The 24,140-nt window shown below is 50.3% G+C and overlaps 11 protein-coding genes across 11 annotated transcripts; 6 read left to right on the forward strand and 5 right to left on the reverse strand.

Annotated features, from left to right (window-relative positions):
* Positions 1-57: 57 nt before the first annotated feature.
* V8C40DRAFT_234607 (saccharopine dehydrogenase (NAD+, L-lysine-forming)) lies at positions 58-1,635 on the reverse strand. The gene is made up of 4 exons (XM_083213668.1): positions 1,469-1,635; positions 763-1,418; positions 576-712; positions 58-517 (listed from the first exon to the last, which is right to left on the reverse strand). Exons 1-4 carry the CDS (start codon positions 1,524-1,526, stop codon positions 259-261), a joined length of 1,110 nt encoding a protein of 369 aa, XP_083076658.1. The 5' UTR covers positions 1,527-1,635; the 3' UTR covers positions 58-258.
* A 1,824-nt stretch (positions 1,636-3,459) lies between these two features.
* On the forward strand, positions 3,460-6,275 carry V8C40DRAFT_134405 (MBP1 family protein). The gene is made up of 2 exons (XM_083211099.1): positions 3,460-5,381; positions 5,463-6,275. Exons 1-2 carry the CDS (start codon positions 3,668-3,670, stop codon positions 6,080-6,082), a joined length of 2,334 nt encoding a protein of 777 aa, XP_083076659.1. The 5' UTR covers positions 3,460-3,667; the 3' UTR covers positions 6,083-6,275.
* Positions 6,276-6,659: 384 nt separating this feature from the next.
* On the reverse strand, positions 6,660-9,153 carry V8C40DRAFT_284201 (FYVE zinc finger-domain-containing protein; the record flags this gene model as incomplete). The annotated part of the gene is made up of 3 exons (XM_083222121.1): positions 6,660-7,839; positions 7,905-8,802; positions 8,884-9,153. 3 exons carry the CDS (start codon positions 9,151-9,153, stop codon positions 6,983-6,985), a joined length of 2,025 nt encoding a protein of 674 aa, XP_083076660.1. The 3' UTR covers positions 6,660-6,982.
* A 499-nt stretch (positions 9,154-9,652) lies between these two features.
* V8C40DRAFT_234614 (bifunctional precorrin-2 dehydrogenase/sirohydrochlorin ferrochelatase MET8) lies at positions 9,653-11,164 on the forward strand. The gene is made up of 3 exons (XM_083213669.1): positions 9,653-9,868; positions 9,944-10,425; positions 10,493-11,164. Exons 1-3 carry the CDS (start codon positions 9,773-9,775, stop codon positions 10,689-10,691), a joined length of 777 nt encoding a protein of 258 aa, XP_083076661.1. The 5' UTR covers positions 9,653-9,772; the 3' UTR covers positions 10,692-11,164.
* V8C40DRAFT_234615 (FAD-dependent oxidoreductase) lies at positions 11,165-12,987 on the forward strand. The gene is made up of 4 exons (XM_083213670.1): positions 11,165-11,430; positions 11,502-11,910; positions 11,979-12,373; positions 12,440-12,987. The coding sequence occupies exons 1-4, from the start codon at positions 11,279-11,281 to the stop codon at positions 12,747-12,749; spliced, it is 1,266 nt and encodes a 421-aa protein (XP_083076662.1). The 5' UTR covers positions 11,165-11,278; the 3' UTR covers positions 12,750-12,987.
* Positions 12,988-15,628, forward strand: V8C40DRAFT_234617 (transcription factor domain-containing protein). The gene is made up of 3 exons (XM_083213671.1): positions 12,988-14,129; positions 14,193-14,315; positions 14,386-15,628. Exons 1-3 carry the CDS (start codon positions 13,171-13,173, stop codon positions 15,491-15,493), a joined length of 2,190 nt encoding a protein of 729 aa, XP_083076663.1. The 5' UTR covers positions 12,988-13,170; the 3' UTR covers positions 15,494-15,628.
* A 38-nt stretch (positions 15,629-15,666) lies between these two features.
* Positions 15,667-17,461, reverse strand: V8C40DRAFT_284205 (G protein-coupled glucose receptor regulating Gpa2-domain-containing protein; the record flags this gene model as incomplete). Its single annotated transcript, XM_083222122.1, has 3 exons — positions 15,667-16,458; positions 16,526-16,894; positions 16,952-17,461. 3 exons carry the CDS (start codon positions 17,459-17,461, stop codon positions 15,775-15,777), a joined length of 1,563 nt encoding a protein of 520 aa, XP_083076664.1. The 3' UTR covers positions 15,667-15,774.
* Positions 17,462-18,525: 1,064 nt separating this feature from the next.
* V8C40DRAFT_234619 (glutathione S-transferase) lies at positions 18,526-19,562 on the forward strand. The gene has a single exon (XM_083213672.1). The coding sequence runs from the start codon at positions 18,618-18,620 to the stop codon at positions 19,452-19,454; it is 837 nt and encodes a 278-aa protein (XP_083076665.1). The 5' UTR covers positions 18,526-18,617; the 3' UTR covers positions 19,455-19,562.
* On the forward strand, positions 19,541-21,020 carry V8C40DRAFT_134517 (XAP5, circadian clock regulator-domain-containing protein). Its single transcript, XM_083211100.1, has 2 exons — positions 19,541-20,478; positions 20,570-21,020. The coding sequence occupies exons 1-2, from the start codon at positions 19,579-19,581 to the stop codon at positions 20,933-20,935; spliced, it is 1,266 nt and encodes a 421-aa protein (XP_083076666.1). The 5' UTR covers positions 19,541-19,578; the 3' UTR covers positions 20,936-21,020.
* Positions 20,921-22,196, reverse strand: V8C40DRAFT_134522 (uncharacterized protein). Its single transcript, XM_083211101.1, has one exon. The coding sequence runs from the start codon at positions 21,540-21,542 to the stop codon at positions 21,105-21,107; it is 438 nt and encodes a 145-aa protein (XP_083076667.1). The 5' UTR covers positions 21,543-22,196; the 3' UTR covers positions 20,921-21,104.
* Positions 22,197-22,606: 410 nt separating this feature from the next.
* On the reverse strand, positions 22,607-23,961 carry V8C40DRAFT_234622 (uncharacterized protein). The gene has a single exon (XM_083213673.1). It carries the CDS (start codon positions 23,718-23,720, stop codon positions 22,815-22,817), a length of 906 nt encoding a protein of 301 aa, XP_083076668.1. The 5' UTR covers positions 23,721-23,961; the 3' UTR covers positions 22,607-22,814.
* Between the last annotated feature and the right edge of the window lie 179 nt (positions 23,962-24,140).

The following is a 24,140-nucleotide window of genomic DNA, read 5'->3' on the forward strand; positions in this document are numbered from 1 at the left end:
TGCAACGAACAATACTCCATTTCGGTCACTAACAAGTTATTTACTATAGAGGAGCTGGAGTAATTACGATAATTAATTATTTTTTATACATCATGTTACTATATCGTTATAGATAGTATCTTATGCCATCTATTTGCCAAGCTGTATCAACTACAGCGATATCTCCAAAGCTCATCTCTTGGAGATTGCCTTTTTTTTCTCTCATCATTATATATATGCTATAAAAAGTTGCGAGCTATGCGAAGCCAATTGGCTACTCTAAGGCAACTGACTGACTCTGTCCTTGTAAGTTTGCTCTGCTCTGGTCCAAACGCCCTCGGTGTCACGGCGGTCCAAGGTGAGTAAGGCTGGCAACAACAGTTCAGAATACTCATCAGAGGATTCACGTGGGATCAAGGTTGGAAGGTGATCAATGGCAATAATTCTCAGCTCTGGGTCATTGACAGGCTTGGAGGTTGGAATCGTAGGCTTGTCGAAAGTGGACCAGGTTGAATAGATGGGGATAGGGTTGTTCGGACTGCGCAGTTGTTAGTATTATGAGAGCCAGGATGTCAACAAAATTAGAGGTAACAGACCTATTCGGGTCACATGAAACATCGCAGATGACTCGTAGCTTCCTGTCCGGGGTCGCAAGAGAATCAAAAGTAACGAAAGGAGGAGTGGGGTTGGGTCCAAGATAGACGCAATTGACGAAGATGTCCGATTCCGCAACCTACAAAAGTTAATACAGATGGTATTAAATAAACAGAGAGGAGAGCATACCTCTTTATACGGGCCTGGCTTGGCAGAAGTTTCTTGTAGGTCCCACTTCAGGATAGATTCGTCGTCAAGTCCGGCCTCACGGCAAAACTGAACAGCTCCACTACCACAGCGTCCCAAAGCTCCGATAACAATAACACGGGGAGCTTGGCCGTTGTTGGCACGAATAGCCGGCTCAAGCACAGACTTGACATGTGAAATCAAAGCAGGAGCATTCTCGAAGAGAGGCACTTGGGGTTGTGTGACACCAGGGTTGAGGATTTGGTGAGCCCAAGAGATGAACGCCACAGCAGTGCCTGCGTAACCGGCCCAATAGCCAAAAGCTGCGATTCTTCGATTATCCGAGTTGACAAGAAATTCTAGGTCGTAGAGGGTGCCACCAGCTCGTGCGAAGCGGGAAAGTGAAGGAGCCCATCCAGTCTGCTTCTTGAAGATGTGCTGGAAGTGGATGTATGAATGGGGCAGGTCGATGTCGTCCTCGGGAAGCTCCTTGAGGCCAAAAATGATGTCTTCCTTGGGGGCCTTAACCCACGATCCGGCAGGCACTAATTCAGCACCAACTTCTGCGAATTCTTCATCGTTGTAGATACGTTCGGCCGATCGCTCGACACGAACAATGTAGCCAGCGTCGAGGAGAGCCTTGGCAGTCTTGGGCGACACTATTCCAATTGTTAGACATGTGATGCGACGCAAGGTTAGCGCAACGTACAAGGCGAGCGACGCTCGAATGGCTTGGTATCAGCTCTCAGGTGGATTACAGTAGGCATCTTGGGCGCGAATTGATGTTCGTGCTGTGTGTATGATGTAGAAAAAGAATGAATTGAATGAAATACAGACTTTGCAAGGCAAAAGAGGTTAATATCTAGTAGATACAATCGGCCTTCTTGAGTCACAATCGCAGCGATGGTGGGGTAGCAAAAGTGAAATGGCGGGGCAAAAGAGGCCGTATCATCACGTGAAGCGGCCAATTGACTCTTTGACAGCTCCGACAACGCTTCACTGTTTGTTTGTACTCGATTTAGCGGGAGGGTCTTTAGATGCGCTTTTTACATAGCATCAGCCATTGGGCAGCCAACGAGCTTTGTTGGTTCGTTGGGCTATTGCGCAACGATGCGGCATTTCATGTAGAGCCATGAAGAATCTTGTTCTATTCATGTGTATCTGCAAACCAGACAGAATGTAACCCTGATAGGCATCTGCTATGAAGGTACATGATACAGCATCCAAAGTCTGTGTTGTTGGTAGCCAACTGTTGAGTCAACCATGGCGGCTTATATGCCGTGCTCGTATCAAGAAGACCGGGATCTTACGTATGATCAAGATGACGAAGAGCTTCGGTACAAAAGAACAAGGCACCCAATTGTAAGAGCTGATGATGACATCCCGCTCTTTGGCTACTGTATACCGTCGTATCGGCTGTGCATATGGCTCGTCAGCTGTCAACACCCATCTACACACTGCAAATACACAAACTTTTGCCGTGATTGGCAGAGAGACCGAGTGTTGACGGTAAACAAAAACATTGAATGGCCCTCCAAAAAGGCGCCACTGAAAGCATCTTTAACAAAACAAACATAAAACAGTCTCACATCAAGTCAGAAGCAAGCCCAGGGTTATTGAACCCCACCATGATCCATCTCACTGGCAATTAAAGTCCAAAAATAAGGGTCGCTTTTGTCGCGTGGCGCGACACGACACGAAATCACGAAACAGACACGTCGCCAGCAATTCAATTAATTGAGTTTGAGGTTGCAATGCAAATACACGCGCACCGCATCGAAATTGGCATTTTCAATTTGCAGACCAAGTACCTCGTCCTAGTGCTCGTACCTCGTACCTCGCACAGGCAATATTTCCTGCAGTGCAGGTCTGATGTACATACGGGGAAAGCCTTATGCATATGCCTCTGTGTCTGTTCCGTTCCTTTTCAGGTCCCCACACATCATTTTCATTGCATCACGGCTTTTGATCCTTTTTCGTGTTCTGTGCTCCTTGCTGCGTGATCCGTGCAAAGTATCCAACCTAAACTAACCTTTACGGAGGCCCTGTAAGGTTTCGGAACCTTCCACCTGTAGCCCTTTGTTCTGATTCTGAGACCAAAATCCTCAACTCGCGTCCTCGCTTCGGGATTTCTTTTCCCTCCACAACCACGAGACAAGTGCATCGTTAATCTGCAGCCGTGATTCCGCTGTTTCATTCGTTGCAATTCCGCAAAGCGGAGACATTGCCGACCCCCTCTCGGCAGAAGTAGTAATAATAGTTACATACCGGAACTGACCTTGACCTTGCATACAATCTTTGCTGCAGATTTGCTGCTTGTGTTGGTGCTTGCTTGTTACCCTGCCAGCAACCCACGGCGGTCTCATTTCGCTTCCAACACCGGCCTCGCTCAAACCCTCCGACAGATCAACAGCTTTGCGACAAAGCAAACGTCGGGCAGAACAAAAAGAACAATCAAAAGGCGGCGACGCAACTTTGGATCCGGCGCGCATCAACTTTTTTTCTCGAGCCAAGTATATGGATTAGACTTTGGGTTGGGAGAGCTCGCTAGTGCCACCATTTGTCGTGTCCAATCTCGTGCGACAACCGCTGACCGGCATCAACTCCAACCTTTCCTCGACAAGGCAAGGCAACACTCACACTCCGCCATGCCATCCGCGTCGCAATCGTCGCAACAGTCCTTCACAATGAGCCAGCAGTCACAAACAGGGCGTGCGGCCTCATTTAACCGCGGCTATAATGGCGGCGTCGATGGGCCTCAAATCTACTCGGTATGCACTCCCGCCATATGCCGGCACAGCGCTTCGGGGCGAGAGATGGCCTGCTCCCCGCCATTTCGAGCTATCGGGGAGCCATTGACTGACATTGTGTGCAATAGGCGTCGTATTCGGGTGTCGATGTGTACGAGATGGAAGTAAACAACGTGGCCGTCATGCGCCGTCGCCACGATTCCTGGCTGAATGCCACGCAGATTCTCAAAGTCGCCGGCGTCGACAAGGGAAAGCGCACCAAGATCCTCGAGAAGGAGATCCAGATTGGCGAGCACGAAAAGGTGCAGGGAGGCTACGGCAAATATCAGGGCACCTGGATAAAATTCGAGCGAGGAGTCGAAGTCTGCCGCCAATACGGTGTGGAAGAGCTGCTGCGACCATTGTTAACCTACGATATGGGCCAGGATGGCGGTGTTGCAGGCCGAGGCGATTTCAACACACCTACCAAGGAGCAAGCCATGGCAGCACAGAGGAAACGCATGTACAATGCTGGAGGAGATGGAAGACCCAACGGTCTGTCGGGCACCTTTTTCAAAAACATTTCCAGCACCGCCTCACACGCAGTTGCTGCTATCAGCAAAGCTCGTTTTGGCTCCCCTGGACCCCGAAGTCGAAATGGCCCATCAAGAGCCCCCAGCTTTAGCCGCCAACCTTCGATGCAAAATGGCGATGATTTCCCCGGCAACTCGCAGCAAAGTTATACCTCCGACTATACCAACCAAGGCGTCGACTCTGCTTACTCCACACAACAGCAGCAGCAACAGCAGCAACATCAACATCAACAGCAGTCCCAGCATCAACAGCAGCAACCGAATGGCAGTGCGAGCATGCCTGACAACGAGCCGCCTAGAAAACGTGCACGAGTCACAATGACTCCCGCCGACAGCTTCGGAACCTATGGGCAGAACATGGAGGTATATGCCAACGCCTTTCCGGGGTCACCCACGGAACCGAACGAATCCTTTGTATATACCCAGCAAAGCCAACTCAACGATCGCGACGCTGTCGATGAAGGCAAGGGCCCGTCACCCCCGCTGCCCTATGAGATGTCTCCTGATGTAGAGATGAAGCGAAGCATGCTGATGGGTCTCTTCATGGACTCAGCTACAGAGGAACTATCACATGATATGCTTCAGACATTTACGCCTCTCGAGCTTGATATGCCCATCGATCCTCAAAGCCACACCGCCCTTCACTGGGCAGCTACACTAGCACGAATGCCTCTTTTGCGAGCTCTCATCACGGCTGGAGCCTCGCCACGACGGGTGAATGCATCGGGAGAGACCGCCCTTATGCGGGCATGCCTTGTTACAAACTCCATGGACCAGGGCTCATTCCCAGACCTTCTTGAGGTTCTGGGAGGTACTATTGAGTTTCGCGATCACAAGGGACGAACCGTTTTGCACCACATCGCAGTGACGAGTGCGGTCAAAGGCCGCAACGCTGCCAGCCGATACTATCTCGAGAGTTTACTGGAGTGGGTAGTACGACAGGGCAGCGTCCCCAACAGCCAAGCGACACAGCTGAATGGTAATGGTATCAACGGGTCACAGTCCATCCCCAAAATGGGCATCGCTCGATTCATGTCCGAGATTGTCAACGCCCAGGACAGCTCAGGAGACACGGCACTCAACATTGCAGCTCGGATTGGAAACAGGAGTATAATATCTCAGCTTCTCGAGGTCGGAGCCGATCCAGAGATTGCCAACCGCGTTGGCCTACGGCCCCTGGATTTTGGTATTGGCGGCGAGAATGCCGAAGGAAAACTGAATGGCGACGCCGCTGCCGAGAAGAATGGCGCTCCAGGATCCAGCCAGCGAAGTCGTGAGAGCAGCGATGAGATTATTGATTGTGAGTTTCATTTCTCGCTAATATCCCCCCTATCCGATCAACATGTTTCTTTTACCTTGCACATACTGACCTTTGATATAGCCATTACTCATCTTCTAAACGAAACTGGTGCCACTTTCCAGCAGGAAATGAAGAGCAAACAAGCTTCTCTAGACAACCTACATTCTACCCTCCGAACAACCTCCACCCAACTAGGAGAGGCCCGCCGAAGCGTCGAGCAAATCACAGCCACCCTCAAGAAGCAACAGCTAGCCCGCCAAAAGGTCGCCAACCTCACCCATGCTCGGGAAGACGACCAATTCAGAATCATGAACGAGCAATCCAACGCCGCTCAGTCCAACCCCTCATCATCATGGGAAACCGAGCTCGCCGCTATGCTGGAGGCTGCAGACGAAGCTTCAACGTCAGGTGGCTTCGCCAGCGAGGGAATGCTGCCCTCTGCGACGATCTTACGAGCACGAATCCGCGCCATCGAGAGCCGCCGAGAAGTTACCCGCAAAATGGTCATGGCCCTCAAGGGAAGGAGCCGCGACGTCGAAGTTAAGTATCGTCGTGTCGTTGCTCTGTGTACGGGCGTCCCGGAGACGGAAGTGGATGCCGTCGTTGACGGTCTTCTCAAGGCTGTTGAAAGCGAGAAAGACGAGCTGGAAATAGGAAGGGTAAGGAGATTCCTTGGAGGAGTCGAGGGTGTGGTGCACTAGTGATGGCGCTCACCTCTTTGGATCTCCGTATTCCTCTGCCTCTTACATTTTCTGCTCTTTGTCTTTGAAAAGTAGCGCTTTCTGTTTTTTTGTTTTTATTCCCGTCGAATTCGTTGTATATTGTATTCTGCATATGTGGGACAATTTCCGACATGGAGCATATCGGATATTACTTTGGCCTCTATTTTCACTCTTCTGGACGGTTCTCGGCCTTTTTTGTGGCGGTATATTACATTATTCTTTCTTCCTCATATACACATACCTACATATATTCATATATGCGTGTAGCATTTTTCGGCTTTTGTTTTTTTGGTACACTCGGATATCAAAGGAGGTTGGGGGAGGGGTGTTTGGTTTGGTTTGGCTGAGGTTTTGGCATCGTTTCGATGTGTATCACTTCTTGGACGCTTTCGAGGTCCTACGATGGTGATGTTTTATTCCTTAGCTTGTGTTCATTGTATAACGGAGTCTTATATTTTTTCATTATTGCATGTAATGTAATGAAGGCATGTTTATGTGAGGGCCTTGAAGGAGAAACAGTCTATTTCCTTTTTGCTTGAAATTCAACACGATGCTCAATATGGCGAAATAGTAATTTGACAGGAATGAGTGATTGATTAATATCTGGTACCTATATTACTTCAACGTGTACTCTAAAGATATCGTAGATGGTCGCTCTAATCAAGATCCTCCCTAAAATGGCTTCGAAGCAAAAGACAAACCCAACTTGCCTTGATTCCCCTTGAAACAACACTCGAATAGCTTCCAATCCGCCATAAACGCCATACAATGCCAAGTAAACCCCAGAAACCACCGTCTGTCTTCAGCTTAATAAAACGTTCGCCTCGACAGCCTGATAAAAAAACAAAATAAAGGGAAAGCAAGGCTACTATTTTCCAGCTAGGCACCATTCCGATATGCCACCTCCCACTTCTTCTCCACATCCCCAATCTTCTTCCTCAGCCCCTGAATCTCACCAGTAAGCTCGTCCAAATTCCTAGACAGTGCACTGACTTCCTCGAATCTCCTCGCGCCATGGGCCGATCTGACCATTTCCTCGACCATAAACTTTTGCTCTTCGAGAACGGCGAGGCGTTCCTTCAAGTCTTTTTCTTCTGTCTCTAGCAGACTCACCACCGTACTTGCCTCGCTAGGCGCCTGAGAAGCGTTCTCGGACTCGGCAAGTTCTGAATGCCGCAGGCTTGACGTCGAATGATTTGTCGAAGGAAGGAAATGTGAGTGTGAGGAGGATGTCGAGGGTGTAGATCTGTGGCGCAGCATCTGCGGTAGGTTCTTCAGCGGCAGCATATTGGTGTGTAAAAATGAGCTTGCATAAGCATAAACCGCGACTTGCAGTCTCTGTTGAGTCGGGCTATCGGTATTCAAGTCGCGAAGCCTCTTGGCGGCAGATCCGTACTTGGAGAAGCTGTCTATTAGACGTTTCCGTATCTTGCTGGCTTCCTGGATTTGCGCATGTGTAGGCGGGGGTTTGTTGAGGTCGACTTCCCCATTCTCTTTGACCTCTGGCTGTAGAGCCTGAAGCGCCCGATGGAAACTCGGTAGAAGCTGCCTTATGCCACGCTCAAATTGGCGAAGCGTTTCGTAGGCTCGCTGATCCGGAGGTCTATACGCTAATGACGCTGCAAAGTCGCGACTAGAGAAAATGGTGCTGTTACATTCCTTGCACATTCTGATATCCACGGCCATATGGCCATTGCCGGCAGAAGAGGGCGGCTTCTCCGCGCCGGGGCCGGTTGCTGTGTGTGAGGTTAGTCTAGAGCACAAGAAAAAAGAAGACATAAAAGGGCCAAATTGTACGTACGTCCAGCGATGCTTAAACTAACTTCTGATGAGCAGCCGGTTTGAGGGTCTCCGCATACTACACGGCCACATATTCGGCAGTGATGTCGCCTAAATGTCCAGGAGCCGAACTCCTGGCGGCAAAAGGGGCATTCTGGAACCTTGTCATCCTCCTCCCATGTCACAACTGACTGTTCAATTAATTTCCGAGGGTTCTTTTGTCCAGTCAAAGATTGCACAGGGCCTAGCAGTGAGCCGTTCGATGGGTTGGCAAGTGCCTCTGGTGAGTTTGCAAGTAGTCTCGTAAGTTTGGTTAATCGCTTCTCCAGTCGTGAAACCTCCAAGGTGTGTCGTTCGACCTTGTTCCGCCTAACAGCCTTGAACATGTCCGTATGATCGACCGAAGTTCCGTTGTGGTCGTTGTATCCTTCCCTAGACTTGTAGCATGTCTCGCAGACCCGTGCCCAGTAACCTCGAACGGGTTCATGGCTTGCACTCCTATTGAGCTTCATCTGATACATGGTGTGCTGCTCGCAAAAGAGTCGCCCGCATTTCCTACAGTTGACGTTTCCGTTTATAGGGCCAAGCCCCTTTCCACAAGTAGGATCCGTACACATATCGTACCCCGTCGAGCGTTGCCAATGACTTCTGGTTATGAATTCTTCTGGGTCGATGGGTGTCTCTATGGGCAGCTTGCTAGAAGAGCTTGTTCCTGTCGGCAGCGGCGGCGTGATCGGGTTGGATTCGTTGGATTCGAAAACTTCGAGGCCGCGCAGCTTCATGTTGATCATGGACAGCGGCTGGAAGCGCTTCGCTTTGAGGACCTGCTTGTCGAACCAAGTCTTGACTTCATTTTGTTCTTCGGCAGGGAGTTCTTGGTGGGTGTCGTCGATGTGGCGGTTGAGCTGGAGTAGCGTGACCTTGAATATACCATCAACATTAGAATGCGTTCACAATAAAGAGTTTCCTCCCCCTCATAGCATCACGGTATCGTATCATACCATCTCCTCGCTGCAGATGGGGCACACAAGGCTCGACGCACCGGCTGCGCCGCCCTTTGGTTGTGCTCCCACGCTGATGCTAGAGCCAATATCCTGAGTCAAGTCGGCCAAACTCCCACTAGCAGGCGGCGATATCGAAGAAGAGGCGATGGAAACGGTGCTCTCGGACGGGGCAAACGGACTGGATGATCGAGGCACAGCCGGAGGGGTCGGGCCAAGGCCCTTGCCGCTGCCCAGGATCCTGCCGCCGCCGAGCCTTCGTCCAGACATGGCGGTTTGGTGGTGATGAGCGAAAGGAGAAGAGGCGAATAAGGCGACAGACAAACGAAGAGTACAGAGACCAGAAATCACAGAGGCAACCCGGAACGACGAGACGACCAGACAAGGCCGATCCGTGCCTGGAGCTGCATAGCTAGAGAAGCAAGGCAAGGCTAAGAGGCTGAGGGGGGCTGTGGACGCATGTACGAGAGCATATGCGGCCTGGCTTCTAATGTAATTACGTCGCTGCCGCAGGTGGCCCCCCGCTAATGATTCGATGATTAGCGCACTGGGCTGCTGGCTACAGGGATCAGCTTGACGTGCAAGGGCGCTAAACCGGGCACGCGCGGACGCCATTACAGCGGGCGGGAAGCGTCAAGCGCGCTGTGAAGTGCTGTAAGTAGCAGACACACCAGTGCACGGGCTTGCAGTGGGTCGCCTCCCCGGGGCTGCTTATCGGCTCGCCTTATCGGGCTCCGAATCGCTCCCGTCCCCAAATTCCGCTGCAAGACTGCATTGAAACCTTGTCTTTGCCTCCGAAATCCAAAACCGTGTCGCGTGGGCACTCGAAGATTCGTATCCAAACCCTTGCAATTGATCGAGACCCTTGCTTGAGTATAATAATTTGACAATGGGTAAACCATTTCCGCAAGTTCAGCCTGGAGGGAGCCTGATTCTGGCTTACCGCGTCAAGGACAAGAACGTCCTGGTGGTAGGCGGTGGTGAGGTAAGATCTCACTCATCTCTGTCTAGAGTGTCTCTCCAAGAGTCCGTGAAGCGTCTAACAAGATCATCTCGGTAGGTCGCGGCTGGCCGCATCCTCAACTGCCTCAATGCCGATGCCCAAGTCACCGTCGTCTGCCCAGCGTCAGGCCTCAACGAAGAGGTCGCATTCCGAATTGCCGAGAAGCAGGTGACACACATCGACCGCCTGTTCGAGCCCTCCGACTTAGACAAAGCAGACATGGTGCTGGTCGCCATCGACGACCCGGCAGCCTCTACAGCGATATGGAAACTGTGCAAGGAGAAGAGAATCCCGGCCAACATTGCGGACGTGCCCCCTGAGTGCGACTTTTACTTTGGCAGCGTCCATCGTGACGGGCCTCTACAGGTCATGGTCAGCACCAACGGCAAGGGACCGCGGCTGGCGGCATCACTACGGCGGCACATTGCCAGTCAACTGCCGCAGAATGTTGGGAATGCTATTGAGACAATTGGAGAGTTGCGGACACGGCTGCGCAAGGTTGCCCCCAATCATGAAGACAGTCAGAAGCGAATGCGATGGTGAGTGCAGACGCGCCTTTATGGTGATAGCCCAGCAATTGTGTAACGGAGACTAACAAAAGTATAGGATGTCAAAAGTCAGCGATACCTACAAGTGGGAAGAGATGAGCGAAATCACAGAAGAGGATATGGACAACCTCTTGCTGTTCTACCCAGTGAACAAGGTTCCGGATATCGACATCTTGAAATCGCTGCGCGGCCCGGATAACGACGTCAAGAAGCTCGACATCTTTGACGGGTCCTTTGGCTTCAGCGTGGGGTCATGACGATGATGAAAATGAAAGTATCGGCGATTCGGGGTTGCTTTGTTTTTGTTTGGACAGTTAAAATGGGAATCTCCTAATGATGTGTTTTTGGTGTTGATGTACTATAGGAGCAAGCGCAGAGCTTTTTTGACTACCAGGTATAGAATGACGTATTTCTTTTCTCATATTTTTGCCAATTCAAACATGGCTTCGGTGATTCTTCTAGAAAGCGAAAGGGAGAAACATGCGGAAAAAAATTCGATTCCAAAATCTCAACCCAATTATGACTTTTCCATCCATCGCGGGCATCCCGAATGTGGCATGACGTCTATGGCGACCGGAGTTGAACGCCATTCTCCGGCCAAATTCTTCGGATATGCCTCAACAACAACACCGGACATCTCATATGCAGTAGCACGCCGACTGACTCAGTCGGCGAGAAATTTTTAAACATTTAGCATTTAGACATTATTATTGATTGATCTTTTGTATATATAGATCAGATATCAAAGGTGATGCAGCATGTCTCGATTAAAGCAAGAAAACATCCTCGCCTATCATTGGACAGCATCATTTAACAACTCTTCATAACCATCGATTCACTTAACATGGCTCCCCCTACCGTTCTCATTATTGGTTGCGGTGTTGCAGGGCCTGTCCTCGCAATTTTGCTCAAGCGCAAAGGCTACCATCCCATTGTCTTTGAAAAGGTCCGGGAACTGGGTAATGCCGGAGCATCGCTGATGGTAATGTCCAACGGGTTAGTGCTTTGTCAAGCAGCAGCAACACGTTGAAAACATGGTGCAGAAATACTGATTTTTGAAATTGTAGACTTAAAGTCTTTAACTTGATTGGAGTTGCAGATGCTATCAAGGCAGAGTCTCTTCCACTCACAGCCCTCTGGGATGCTAAAGCATCAGGAGAAATTCTAGGCCAGTCCAGTCTGGCAAGTACATTTGCCGAGAAGTACCAACAGCCCGCTACTGGTATCAGACGAACCGTTCTCAATCTCCTCCTGAAGAATAAAGTGCTAGAAGAGGGCATTGAGGTCAGAGAAGGGTGGGGACTGGTCGATATTCAGGAGCACGAAGACTCAGTGACGGCGACATTCAGTAATGGCGAATCCGTGACGGGATCCTTCCTCGTCGGATGCGACGGAATCAAGTCTGCATCAAGAGCAGTTCTACAGAAGCAAAAGGGAGTTGAAGAAGGTGCTCCTTCATTCACGGGTCTCACACAGGTTCGTCCGATGGCAAGCTGATCAAGATGATGTCGGAGTACAGAGTGGCTAACGAAAGCGATACAAAGACGGCCTTCCTATCAGAAATGCCAGAAGCCCTTGGAGACATGGCAGCGATGCGCAACTGGTACGGCGATGGAGTTCACGTCATTGCCTATCCAGTTGGTCCCAAGACCATGTCATGGGCCCTCACACAACGGGAGACGCAGGAGAGAGAAGAGACATGGCGCCCCTTCACAGCGGATGAGATGGAGGCCCAACGAGATGCCCTGTTAAAACTCCTCGACGGTTGGGACGCCAATATTGCTCAGGGAGTGAAATCGGCAGAGCGCATCATCAAATTCGGCCTCTTTGACCGCGACGAGTTGGAACCGGAGCAGTGGTACTCGAGACGCTGCGTGTTAGTCGGAGATGCTGCCCATCCCACGAGTCCCCATCTCGGCCAGGGTGCAAACCAGGCCATGTAAGTGATAATGCAATGATTATATCATTAATACGTGTTTACTAATTATTTGCCTTCACAATACAGGGAAGATTGTTACCACTTGAGTACCGCGCTCCCGAACCTTTCCACCGATACCCAAGACGAAGATTACAAGAGGAACCTCGAAGAGCTGGGAAGCAGTCTCTCGGAAGACATATTCCGTCCTTTTGCAGAGAAGCGTCAACCACGAACGTCAATCCTCGTCAAGGGTGCTCGCGCTCTCGGCGAAAAGCGAGTCGCCGTGGGCCCCGAAAAGGGCAGAGAGCGAGACGAGGCCGTTGCGCAATCATACCAGGGCGCCGCCGAAGCTGTTGTCGCCAAGTTTGAGGGGTTGCTGAGCCAGCCGTTTAATTAGATCAAAGGCTTCGGAGTTCCGCATGAAGGTAATTTGTCGATGATTAATGAATCTATTGCTTCTCTAAAGATAGCATGTACATATTATTAGAACAATCAAAAAGGAATAGCCGGTTTGTGTGTGTCTGTTCGGGGTTCCCCCCCAATTGGACTCGGCGAATGACTCTGATCTGTCGATTCTTGAGTCCAAAACCAGCCAAAACTAGATCAAGCTGCTGAAAACCTTCCAACAAAAGCTTAACCCAGAACCTCAATTGGTTATTCTAGCCTTCAATTCTCAATTTTAGTCTTCTTCTTTAAATCCTTCGAATCCTTTTTAAACTTTTTTTTTCCTTTTCTGTGTTTCTCTGTTGCTTTGATTGTGCGCCCTTCGTTGAACATTGTCCGACCGGGGCTGCCTTTTCTTTCTCCGAACAGCCCACATGTCCGAATCTCCGGTCACCCACCAGGCCGGCATCGACAGCAGCCAAAAGAGACCCCAGCGCGGTGGCCGCAAGCCCCTGAGCTGCCTTGCCTGTCGCCGGCACAAGCTGAAATGCGACCGCGAGGTGCCCTGCGGCACATGCATCCGCTATCGTCGGGAGGCTCAGTGCCGCCTGAATCCGGCACCTCCGAAGCGAGGCCGGGCCAAAGGAGCCATCCGGGACACCGATGTCGATGCTGGATCGGAGTTGGTGGATATTGATCTTGCAGAGTCGGAGGCCATTGATGAGTCTTTGGAAGTCCCGGGCCGAGATCCTGTTGTTGGCGGATCTACGGACGTGGGCCTGGTTCGCCTTCGGAATAGCTTCAAAGCTCCCGGAGCTGATATCAAGGATACTGCTTTTTTTCTCCGGGCCCTTGGCTTAGACGCCAACACCACTTCAATCCCTGTTTCTTCACTTTCACAGCTTCTAGCTGAGATTCAGACTGCTGGCCAGCCTTCTATCTTGTGGCACATGATGGAGGGGGCGACCAGGAGACGATATTGGGAGACGCAGCTGCGGTCTGCCCTGCCCTCACGGTCCATGTGCGACCTACTGCTCAATTATTACATTGATCACATCAACTGGATATTCCAGATTACGCACGTCCCATCGTTCCGCCGCGAGTACGAAGAGTTTTGGGATGCCGGAGATGACCACGAGCTGGACTTTATCTTTACGGCCCTCGTCTTCACCATCATCTCCGTCAGCGCCCTGTACATTCCGCCAGCAACGGTGGAAATATTCGGCTGCCCTAAGGAGTCTGTGCGAGATCTTGCGCATGTGTGGCATAGGGCCTCTCATCAGGCGTTGGTAGCTGGAGACTTTGAGTCGAAGCCGTGTATTGTGCAGCTTCAGACGTTTTCTATTACACAGTTTTACTGGTATGCGACTAATGGGATTGATGCATTGAATTCGTGAGTCATTGACACGATAGTATATGGAAATGCATTTATTCGCTAACTATGTAAACTGTATAGACGGCTAGGACAAGCTGTACGGACCGCCCAGAATCTGGGACTAGACAAAGACTTGACTCCCTCTCAAACCCTGCATGATGAGATGAGGCATCGCATTTGGTGGGATCTCATTGATTCAGATACGTAGGCCCCCCAATATCATTCGTGAATTTCCAAGCAACATTTAAACTAACTACCATCTTTCACCGAAAAGATTCCAATCCATCTGCTTAGATCGCCCGCCGCTAATCCGCTTAGAATCTCCGGGAGTTCCCTTCCCACTCAACTGCAACGATAGCGACATAACCGACTCATTCTTACAGCCACGTTCCCAAGAAGAACCTACTATTATGATGCTTAACATCTTCAGAGCTCGGTTCTTTAGGCTGATGAACCACCATCTCTGCAACAGCAACGCCGACGATGCCAAATCTTACGATGCCATCTGCAAGTTGGACGACGAAGTTCTTCAAATCACCAGAACCTACCCCTGGTTCTTTCAGCTTGACCAAGATGGTCGGCCACCTCCGATGCCGCAGCCCCTTGGAGAAATACTCACCTGGCAAAATCACATCATTCGCACATGCATCAGCACGCAGCGCATCCGAATGTATCGTCCGTTTCTGTCTCCCCGCCTCGGAGACTCTTGGGCGAAATGCATCGAAGCGGCGGAAGACGCCTTGGCGGTGTATAGAACTATTCGGACCAATAGATCAATTACTTCGTTGCAAAAGTTTCTCCCTCAGGCGTATCAGATCTTTTCCGTTGCAGTGACGGTCACTGCGCTGCTTCTGGTTGAGGGCTCGCTGCCGATATTGAATGTACGGCAGCAGATCAGGGATATGGCGGAGGATTTGCTGATCATGGAAGATCAAGGTTGTGTATCTCCTGTTGCTAGTCGTGGGAGAGAAATCCTGCTCAAGATGTTGAATTTGGTGGACATGGGGAATGGAGCATCAGCATCAGATCAAGATACTGATAGCCTGGTGTCAGGCATAGGCTTCATCTTTGGCGGAGAGCAAGCCGCGCGGACATACATGCAGCGACTTGCATCACGAAACAAGAGACTCAACGCATCAACGACGAAGCAGCAGTCTACGCCGACTTCGATGGAGAGCGTGCCGTTCTCTCAAGGTCAGTTCAGGGGGGTAGTTGACGATAGCACGGCGAATGCATCTGCCGTGGAGACACCGATAGAGTATATGGATGGGACGCAGTCGATGGGGGTGTACCAGATGAATTTGGTGATGGATGATGTTGTATTGCAGAATTTGTTGAATTTCGATATGACGGCGTTGATGCCTGATTCTCAATATGGTTGAGAGTGGGTTGTACGGGATGTGCTTTATGATACCTCGAATACGCTTTTAATTTTTATGAGATGATGAACCGAAGATAGGGGCATAGGATTTCCTATCGCTATGGAATGGATCAAAAGTTCATCAATTAAGATGCAGTCTCACTTCAACTAACATCTCTATCTCAATATCAGTCCGATGGAGACTGTTCCATTAAAAACTGCATCATCCGTGTTTACCCTTGTCTGCATCTCTATAAAGAACTAACAGTCTGCTCCATCTACCATCCGATTCACTCAACCGTCTTATACGGCAAGGATACTTCGACCTCCATCTTGAGTGATCCTGCCCCGGACCCGAACCTTTAGGTGTCCATAAGACAGTTTAATGAGTTGTGGACTTGTTTCCTTTGCGGGGGACCCGTTTTTCGGTGTAATAGCTGTCGTGCGCACGCCAACTATGCCTGATGGGCAGAATAAGAGAGCTTCTCCGCGTCGCAAAGCAACAATCTTGCCGAAGAGCTCTGCTGCAACATCGTTGGGGTTTTCACGGACGTTTCTAACGCCTTTAACCTTTTTATCACCATTAGACACCCCATTTGCGGTGTCTTGACCCTTGGGCAGCAGTGAAAGAGATGCGCCTGCTAAGTGTTTTCTCAGGCTCTGCAGCCAGTCTGGCGAAGTGAAACGATGCACGATCGTCACAGAGCATAGATCCAATAGTTTAGGGGATATGGTGGGCTCCTGAGTTGAGATGATGACCCGAAGCCCCAAATGACGTTGTAAACGAATGTTGGATAGAAGCGATTCCGTCAATACTTGGCATTCAGCTGTGTCCGTCATAAACTTGTGAGCTTCGTCCAACGCAACCACACGGCCGACTTGAGGACTCTGCTCCAAGAAGAGACTGAGACAGATATTGAACAGGGAACATGCCGTCTCCTCTGTCACACAAGGGCAGGAAAGATCGATGATGGTGAGCTGGGCGGTCTACAATAAGATTTCCATTTGTTTAGCATTGGCCGACTAAGATTTGTTTGAGGGTAAGACAACTCACTTTGGGCTCCCAATCGTTCCCTTTACCTTGGCTCTGAATGGCTTTCTTTTTGGAAATATGGACGACTTGTTCCTTAACCATGAAGCTCTCTAGAGTTTCAAGTCGCTGCTGAAGTGGTTGGAGCTGGGCCGGCGTCAGAGCGGCATCCAACAGACGCTGCTTGAACTCCCGGTAGTTGAACGTTGTTTCCTTTTCTTGTTGCTCGATTCGCAAGTCTTTCAGAATACGTTGAACTACATGCATATACAGCGGCATGCCACCCTGGACGGAACTAATCGCCATCAGATCCATCATCCTCTTGGTATTTAAATCTGATTGGTTAATTCGAAGAGTCTCGACCCGAACATTTGGAAGCTTAGAGTAAATTCCCTTAGAAGTTGTTAGCGGGTTAAACCTTCTGATCGTGATTCGCCTGTCTTGACGCACCTCAATTTGCTTCACATTTGTTGGCGGACAGAGAACTCTGACCGGGATCTTTGGGGCTGAAGCTAGATAGGCGGCCTCACAAGGCGAGCCCCTAGAAGCAGATACCCAAGGATCGTAATGGAACACGATCCCTGTTAACGGATGAGGCAGAACGCTGGCCTTTGAACCCATTAAACAGTTCTCCAAAAGGCAGCTTAAAGTGTGGCTTTTCCCGGAGCCCTGGCTACCACAAATGAAGACGCTTGACGGAGTCGATGTGTTAAAGAACAGCCTGGGATCCTTTGGAGCAAATTCGGGACTGTTTTGAGCTACAGAGGTGTTTTCAATGATGCCAGCTAGCAGTCCGTATTGAGCAAAAGGCTTCTTGGGTACCGTTTTCAAAGACGATCCATATTCGTGAACAGCTTGAGTGAAGATGGGTGTTGCGGCAAGTTCTTCCGCATCTTCTTTCATGTCATCCAATGACAAGAGAGAAAGATGAGCTGTCAAGCTCGAGTCCATAGCACCCATCTTTTTCGAAGAAGAAGAAAAAGTATTGCTAGGAGTGGAGGATGAAGGCATCATCCAATGCCTTCTGGGGGCGTAACTAAAAAGTGCCGTATATGATGATTGCCGCAACGTAAGAAGATGGTGAGGCAGGCTCAGAATGGTCATGTTTCCAGGACGGTATCGAAAGAAGAGGGAAGGCGAGGACATTTGGCGGCGGATCCAATAAATACCCCAACAGTTGACTGAATTCACTCATTAGATGAGTTGTTAGACTTTTCTGTGGGAGGCCGACAATGTCTCTCGACTCAATTTCGGATAGCGACTTTCATTCGCCGGGCTGTACATAAAGGGCACACTAATCATGCATCAAGCTACTCTAATAATATGTCGCCATATATTGTCTCGAGAGATGGAGTCGGTGAGTGTGATAGCAGTCACTCATCCTTCTCCCTGGCAGTACGTGTAACTATCACCATGTGGAAATGCAATTCACTGTAGTCGCCCCGCATCTACCTATGGCTCAATTCCTTGGATAGCCACTGGCTTACCTATTGAAAACACCTTGTAAAGGGTTCTGCAACTTGCCGATAGTGGTCAGTGCTCAGATTCGAGGATTGTATCCCCCTTGCTTGACCTAGCCAGAGATATTCAGCACCCTGCGTGTGGCAGGTAAACAACCCCATATTGTTGGTATAAGGGGTGCCTGGCCATATCTCGAGGTGTCTTAGGTAAACTGAGACCTTTTTTTAAAATCCAATAAGGTCCTTTGTCTATATTTGCGAGGGGCACGTACTTGTAGCTTTACAAAAAGTTGAGAAACGCGACGCTTCCAAAATAGGCGCTTCCACATTACTCGGCTTACACCAAGATTGGTGCCTCAGCGGAACGGTTCAAGGGGTATCATAATGTTGCATCAAAAATTCAGCTCTCTGGAATACATGGTGCCATAATATGTGCAACAATATTAATTACCCCTCGATTATCACAAGATGGTTGCATGCATTAATGAGATGGTGGGATCGTCACGCGGGGCGCGAGCGAATAACGTCATTGGATCTTGAATATCCGTAGATGGCATTTTGGCTCAATCATCCTGTTTCTTGTCAATGCCAACGAAAGCTTTTCTCTCGAACACCCTCATATTTATTCCAACATCAATCGAGAAACAGTGAGGAAAATGCCCAGTGTCGACACTTCCATTCACTCAGCGCCAAGCGGTGCAGCTGCTCAGCTAGCTGCTCGCCATGCAGATGAGCAACCCCTCAAGCTATATGGAGGATGGTTCTGCCCCTTTGTCCAACGAGCCTGGATCACGCTGGAAGAGAAAAAGATTCCCCATCAATACGTGGAGATCAATCCATACAAGAAGGAACCAGAGTTTCTCAGACTGAATCCCCGCGGCCTAGTGCCCACTCTCGCGGTGCCTGTCAATGCGGCCGGAACGGAGCAGAAGCCGCTCTTTGAGAGTTCCATCATCATTGAATATCTTGAAGATGCATATTCAGATGAGTCCAAGTACGGCCCTCACCTGCTGCCGCCGGATCCATATCAAAAAGCCAGGGCTCGACTATGGATGGACCACATCAGCACAAGAATCATTCCCGCCTTCTACAAGTTCCTGCAGCACACTCCGGATAAAGACTTCACCATCGATCAAGCACGAGAAGATCTCCATAGTCACATCAAGACTCTTTTGGCGGAGATGGATCCCGATGGTCCTTGGTTTTTGGGACAGAGTATCAGCTTGGTGGACATTAGCTTGATTCCATGGGCGAAACGATTATGGTTGCTCGATTACTATAAGCCGGGTGGCCTCCAGCTACCACAAGAAGGAGGCAAAAATAAGGAGTGGACAAGATGGAATTCGTGGATGAAGGCTGTTGAGAATCGTGAAAGCGTGAAGAATACCTGGAGTGAGAGTGAGAAATACATTGATGTTTACAAGAGGTATGCAGACGACACAACAAATTCGCTGGTGGGACAGGCAACGAGGAAGGGCACTAGACTTCCCTAATGGATAGTTAAAGAGAATTTATGAATGAGATTATTTAAAATTGTAATGAATGCAAAATTGAGAATAGAACTCTTGATTGAACCTTTTTTATTACAGTTTCTTTGATCAAGTCTAGGGTATCAATATGCTGGAGGCTCTTACAGTGTTAAGGCACGTCACTCACACTATATCCACTATCAGATTGCAGGCGGATAGCATCGCAGACAGCTCCAAAACCATCCTCTCTCATCACAAACTGCTCGATCCCAGCATCGGCATTGCCGCCATGTCAAACCAACAGGCCTCGCGTTTTACGCCCCAAAACAAAACAACAAACGAGCGACTGTCGACAAACACCGTCGGCCTCGTCGCCCTCTCAGACTTTCGCAAGCGGCGCGCAGAAGTCCGCGAGCAGCAGGAGCGCGAAGCCCGCGAGGCTGCGCTCTCAGGCACGTCAAAACCGGACCGCTCGCTGACAGGCACTCCTGACAACGCTGGCAGTGATTCCACCGGCAGCGCTGGCCCGGGGCCGCTGAAGAAGAAGCTGAAGAAGAAGACGAAGAACCCAGGCAAGAAGCTTCTGTCCTTTGGCGACGACGACGACGACGATGACGGTGGCAATTCCGAAAACGTGAGCGCGAGCGCCGCTTCTGAGCCTTCAAGCGATAAAGATGGTGCTTTAGGCGAGAAAAAAGCCAAGATCAAGGCGAATGCTGCCGTTGGCTTGGCCCCCAAAGCAGTGACAAAGGCGGCGCTGCGCAAGGAAGCTGCCGAGAGAGAGGCCCTGCGACGCGAGTTTGTTGCTCTACAAGAATCTATCAAGGCAACCGAGATTGCGATTCCGTTTGTGTTTTACGATGGTGCAAACATCCCCGGCGGGACAGTCCGCATGAAGAAGGGTGACTTCATATGGGTCTTTTTGGACAAGAGCCGCAAGGTTGGAGCGGAGCTCGGAGTTGGAGAGCAGGCAAATGCACAGAGAGCATGGGCTAGGGTTGGCGTAGATGATTTGATGTTGGTAAGAGGGACTGTCATTATTCCTCATGTGAGTCTATCCATGCATCCGTCTATCTATCATGCTATGCTTTCTATCGCTTTCTATCGCTTTCTATGCAGAGACGCTAATTCTTATGCAGCATTACGACTTTTATTATTTCGTCGTCAACAAGAGCCTTGGCCCCGGTGGCAAGCCCATCTTCGATTACAGCGCCGAAGCGCCGATCCGCACAACTTCGACCGACTCCGATTCGGACATTTCCTCTGGTGTTTTGGTGACTGCGGCTGCCAAGGCGGCAGCGGCTAAAGCACGACAGCCAGATGTCTCAACGCTGGAAGGGTTCAATGAGGACCCGACTTTGACAAAGGTGGTGGATCGTAGGTGGTATGAGAGGCATAAGCATATATACCCAGCCAGCACTTGGCAAGAGTTTGATCCGGAGATGGACTATTCGGCGCAGATTCGGAAAGACACTGGTGGAAATACGTTTTTCTTTTCGAAATGAAGAGGTTGAGCGCATGTATGGAGCTCGAGTGGAAGATCGAGCAACCAAAATTCGGGGCCAATGATTGTTCGGCTTGTCGCCGATCCATGCAGCTGGATCATGTAGGTGGGAGTTGTTGTTTCTTTGATTGGATATTTCAGAAATATGGCCAATCGAGTAATCGAATCAATCAGCCGGCCAATTGCCACAGGGCAAACAAGGCGCCGCCGATGAGCAGCCAGCCAGGCCAGAAGACGATGAGGAAGATGGCGTTTCCACAGCCGAGGATAAAGACTGCAAATTCGTAAAAGATGCGGGCGCGGATTTTCTGGATGCTCTTGGAGTCCCAGGCGTCGACAATTGCTTTGGTGGACATGGCGAATGCGTGTTTGAGAAGAAATGCGGAGGCGAGAAATGCATAGAAGAAAGCATGTCGCGTGCTGATGAGGAGAATGGAGGAGATAAAGTACGATTGCAGGCAGATGAATGAGGAAATGTGCTTGAAACGATGATGTAATTGAAGGGGAATCGCGAGGGTTCTGCCAAGGCGGGCAACGACCGTCGAGTGGGGCCGGATGGCCACGGTGGGCTCGAGCCGAGATGCCGTCAACAGGGTGACTTTGTCCATGTTAAGATGAGATTGAGATGAGATGCGATTCACGAGCGAAAAGGGGGAGATTTGGATGCTACAGTGCCCATGGCCCGAGCAAGCAGTGGATGGATGGGAGACAGCCTGGTGATGGTGTTGTTTATATCAAGGGGCCACCACCACTACAAGAGCCCAAGATTGCCGGCTTGGGACACCACCATTATTCTATTTGCAGCCCAAGTTGCTAGATAGATTAAATTGCCTTCCCGGTCTGTCCAAGGGTGGTCTGAGACCCCTCCAACGCCGATCTGCCCTTTGGAGCCAACCATATCCCGTCGCTGAGGCAGATGCCGGTTCCCCCAGGTCCGATTTCTCGCGACCAAGAATGCACGGCAGCCGAAGCGAGACACGCCTAGCCCGCACATTTTCTCTTTCCGGCGCGTTACTCGCTGCAAATTGAGCATGCGAGTAAAAAAGGTAATACGGAAGCGTGGAGTTGGTGCAACGGCCTTCTTGATTAAACCCCTCAATGGAGCATCTCGGTGAGGTGTGTGAAGCCCACGTGGGGGAGGTGATTCGTTGGGTGGATGAAGCGGGCTTTGAGGCTTTGTGAGATGGATGGGCGGGATGGAGAGATGCTGGTGGCAAAGGGTATTATTTATAATCAAATAAAATGTATGTTGAACTGAATAATGTGCATGTTGTGAAGAATGGCTTTCCAATAGATGAAGGTATCTGCAGCAGGTGTTTATCGAGGTTGAGCACCAGGAGGATTACGCGGATCAAGTACTTAGTAGATGCTATCTCCGGAGTAGAGACCCTACGTACTTACACACTTCAAACTAACGCACGATTTAAGCGCCCGGAAGTGAGTTGCATCTCGCGTAACAAGGGCCCTGCATGCATGAATCAAACGTTTAAACGGGCAATTAGTTGTCAAGACAAGGTGGTGGGAGGGAAAAAGTAGAGGCGGGCTTGGCCTTAGCCTAGGCGCCACAAGGGAGCCCACGTGGTGGTGGCCTGGACCGGCGTTGGTGGGATTTTACTAAGACGGAGGAATTTGGATGAGTAAAGATGAGAGACATGGTTTGAGAGATGAATTATATTGGTTTGGCTGGTCATGGGGTTTCAGATAAGCCGTTTTCAAATGTTTGTAGTTGTTGTTTTGCGTTCCTTGGTGGTGCTGCTCAGCTGTGACTTACACACACTGTATTGCGCCTTAGATGTATCGTCTAAATTGCAAATGGAACATCTCAAAGATACAGAATATCACAAGTAATAATCCATCTAAATAAAAACGACATCAACCGCTCAAAACACATGGCCTCCCCCATCAACAACAACATCCGCCCCATTCATATAAGACCCAGCCCTACTCAACATCATCACCACCACCCCAGCCAACTCCTCCGGCAATCCCATCCTCCCAGCCGGATTCCTCTCATTCCAAACCTTTCGTGCAGCAGCCAGTCCCTCGCCCTCGTTCAGCACCGTGTCCATGTATCCCGGACTGATGCTGTTCACCGTGATGCCGTATCTCGCCCACTCCGCCGCCAGCGAACTCTTGAGCATGAGTAATGCCCCCTTGCTAACGTTGTAAGCGACTTGCGGCTGCGGGAAGTTCACTCTGTGAGCGGATATCGATGCTGTTAGGATGATTCTGCCTCCGTTGCCTTGTGAGACCATTGCTCGTGCTGCCGCTCGGGCGCAGATGAATGCTCCTGTGGTGTTGACGTCCAGGACTCTTCGCCATTGCGAGATGGGCATGTCCAGAGCGTGAGCGCATCCTACTATCCCAGCAAGACAGACCAACATGTCAACTGAGCCCAACGTCGTGACTGTCTCATCAATGGCCTTTGTTACAGCTTCTTCATCAGTGACATCAACTTCACGAGTCTCGACTTTGGCGTCCGGAAACTCGTCTCGCAGCGCCTGAACCGCATCCCGCGACGCCTCAACGTTGAGATCAAGCAGCATCAGGCCCGACGCCCCATGCTGAAGCACCGCCTTGGCCACAACCATGGCGATGGCGCCGGTGCCGCCCGTTATGACGGCGTTGCCGGCGATGCTGAAGCGGCCGGCTGCGGAGTCGCGGGCGGCGGGGTGGAGAGAGTCGATGCGGGCTTCGGCGGCGGGGGAGCGGCCTTGGGCGAGGGTCATTTCGGGGAGGACGCGCTTGGTGAGGGCATCGCGGTCGGAGGCGTGGGAAGCAGCCATATTTCTCGAATTTGATTTTATGGATATGATGTGTTGATGCGAGTGTTGTGGTGAGATGTGAGTTATTGTGGGTGGTGTTGATGACCAGAGATGGGGAAGCTTGTATGTCGATCGGCTAAATAGGCGAGGACATGTTATGTAAAGATGCAGCTCTCTGGCTTCATCTGAGCATTCATATATCAGCTCTAATGATCAAATTATACATACAGACTATTATTTCTAGCATGTAAGTTATTCAAAGTATGTCACTAGGCATAACAATTGACGCCCTCTCGCTTGGCTGCCAGATGAAGCTCACAGCTGGGAATCATCACATGTGTACGAAGCTCCCCCCACCAACCAATCCTCCGTCACAAGCATCTCTTCGCCTCCAGACATTGGCCAGCAGCTTCGTACACAGAAAAATGAAGCCATTACAAT

This window comes from Trichoderma camerunense, assembly GCF_050948025.1.
Source record: "Trichoderma camerunense strain CBS 138272 chromosome Unknown V8C40scaffold_3, whole genome shotgun sequence".
Classification (NCBI taxonomy): domain Eukaryota; kingdom Fungi; phylum Ascomycota; class Sordariomycetes; order Hypocreales; family Hypocreaceae; genus Trichoderma; species Trichoderma camerunense.

Coding starts and splice junctions, on each gene's coding strand:
- V8C40DRAFT_234607 (XM_083213668.1), bottom strand. CDS start 1,526: ATGCCTACTGTAATCCACCTGAGAGCTGATACCAAGCCATTCGAGCGT. Junction 713..762: donor AGCCAGGCCCGTATAAAGAG/GTATGCTCTCCT, acceptor TAACTTTTGTAG/GTTGCGGAATCGGACATCTT. Junction 518..575: donor GTTTCATGTGACCCGAATAG/GTCTGTTACCTC, acceptor ACAACTGCGCAG/TCCGAACAACCCTATCCCCA.
- V8C40DRAFT_134405 (XM_083211099.1), top strand. CDS start 3,668: ATGGAAGTAAACAACGTGGCCGTCATGCGCCGTCGCCACGATTCCTGG. Junction 5,382..5,462: donor CAGCGATGAGATTATTGATT/GTGAGTTTCATT, acceptor CCTTTGATATAG/CCATTACTCATCTTCTAAAC.
- V8C40DRAFT_234614 (XM_083213669.1), top strand. CDS start 9,773: ATGGGTAAACCATTTCCGCAAGTTCAGCCTGGAGGGAGCCTGATTCTG. Junction 9,869..9,943: donor TGGTGGTAGGCGGTGGTGAG/GTAAGATCTCAC, acceptor TCATCTCGGTAG/GTCGCGGCTGGCCGCATCCT. Junction 10,426..10,492: donor AGTCAGAAGCGAATGCGATG/GTGAGTGCAGAC, acceptor ACAAAAGTATAG/GATGTCAAAAGTCAGCGATA.
- V8C40DRAFT_234615 (XM_083213670.1), top strand. CDS start 11,279: ATGGCTCCCCCTACCGTTCTCATTATTGGTTGCGGTGTTGCAGGGCCT. Junction 11,431..11,501: donor CTGATGGTAATGTCCAACGG/GTTAGTGCTTTG, acceptor TTGAAATTGTAG/ACTTAAAGTCTTTAACTTGA. Junction 11,911..11,978: donor CATTCACGGGTCTCACACAG/GTTCGTCCGATG, acceptor AGCGATACAAAG/ACGGCCTTCCTATCAGAAAT.
- V8C40DRAFT_234617 (XM_083213671.1), top strand. CDS start 13,171: ATGTCCGAATCTCCGGTCACCCACCAGGCCGGCATCGACAGCAGCCAA. Junction 14,130..14,192: donor GGGATTGATGCATTGAATTC/GTGAGTCATTGA, acceptor TAAACTGTATAG/ACGGCTAGGACAAGCTGTAC. Junction 14,316..14,385: donor GATCTCATTGATTCAGATAC/GTAGGCCCCCCA, acceptor TTCACCGAAAAG/ATTCCAATCCATCTGCTTAG.
- V8C40DRAFT_234619 (XM_083213672.1), top strand. CDS start 18,618: ATGCCCAGTGTCGACACTTCCATTCACTCAGCGCCAAGCGGTGCAGCT.
- V8C40DRAFT_134517 (XM_083211100.1), top strand. CDS start 19,579: ATGCTGGAGGCTCTTACAGTGTTAAGGCACGTCACTCACACTATATCC. Junction 20,479..20,569: donor GGACTGTCATTATTCCTCAT/GTGAGTCTATCC, acceptor ATTCTTATGCAG/CATTACGACTTTTATTATTT.
- V8C40DRAFT_134522 (XM_083211101.1), bottom strand. CDS start 21,542: ATGGACAAAGTCACCCTGTTGACGGCATCTCGGCTCGAGCCCACCGTG.
- V8C40DRAFT_234622 (XM_083213673.1), bottom strand. CDS start 23,720: ATGGCTGCTTCCCACGCCTCCGACCGCGATGCCCTCACCAAGCGCGTC.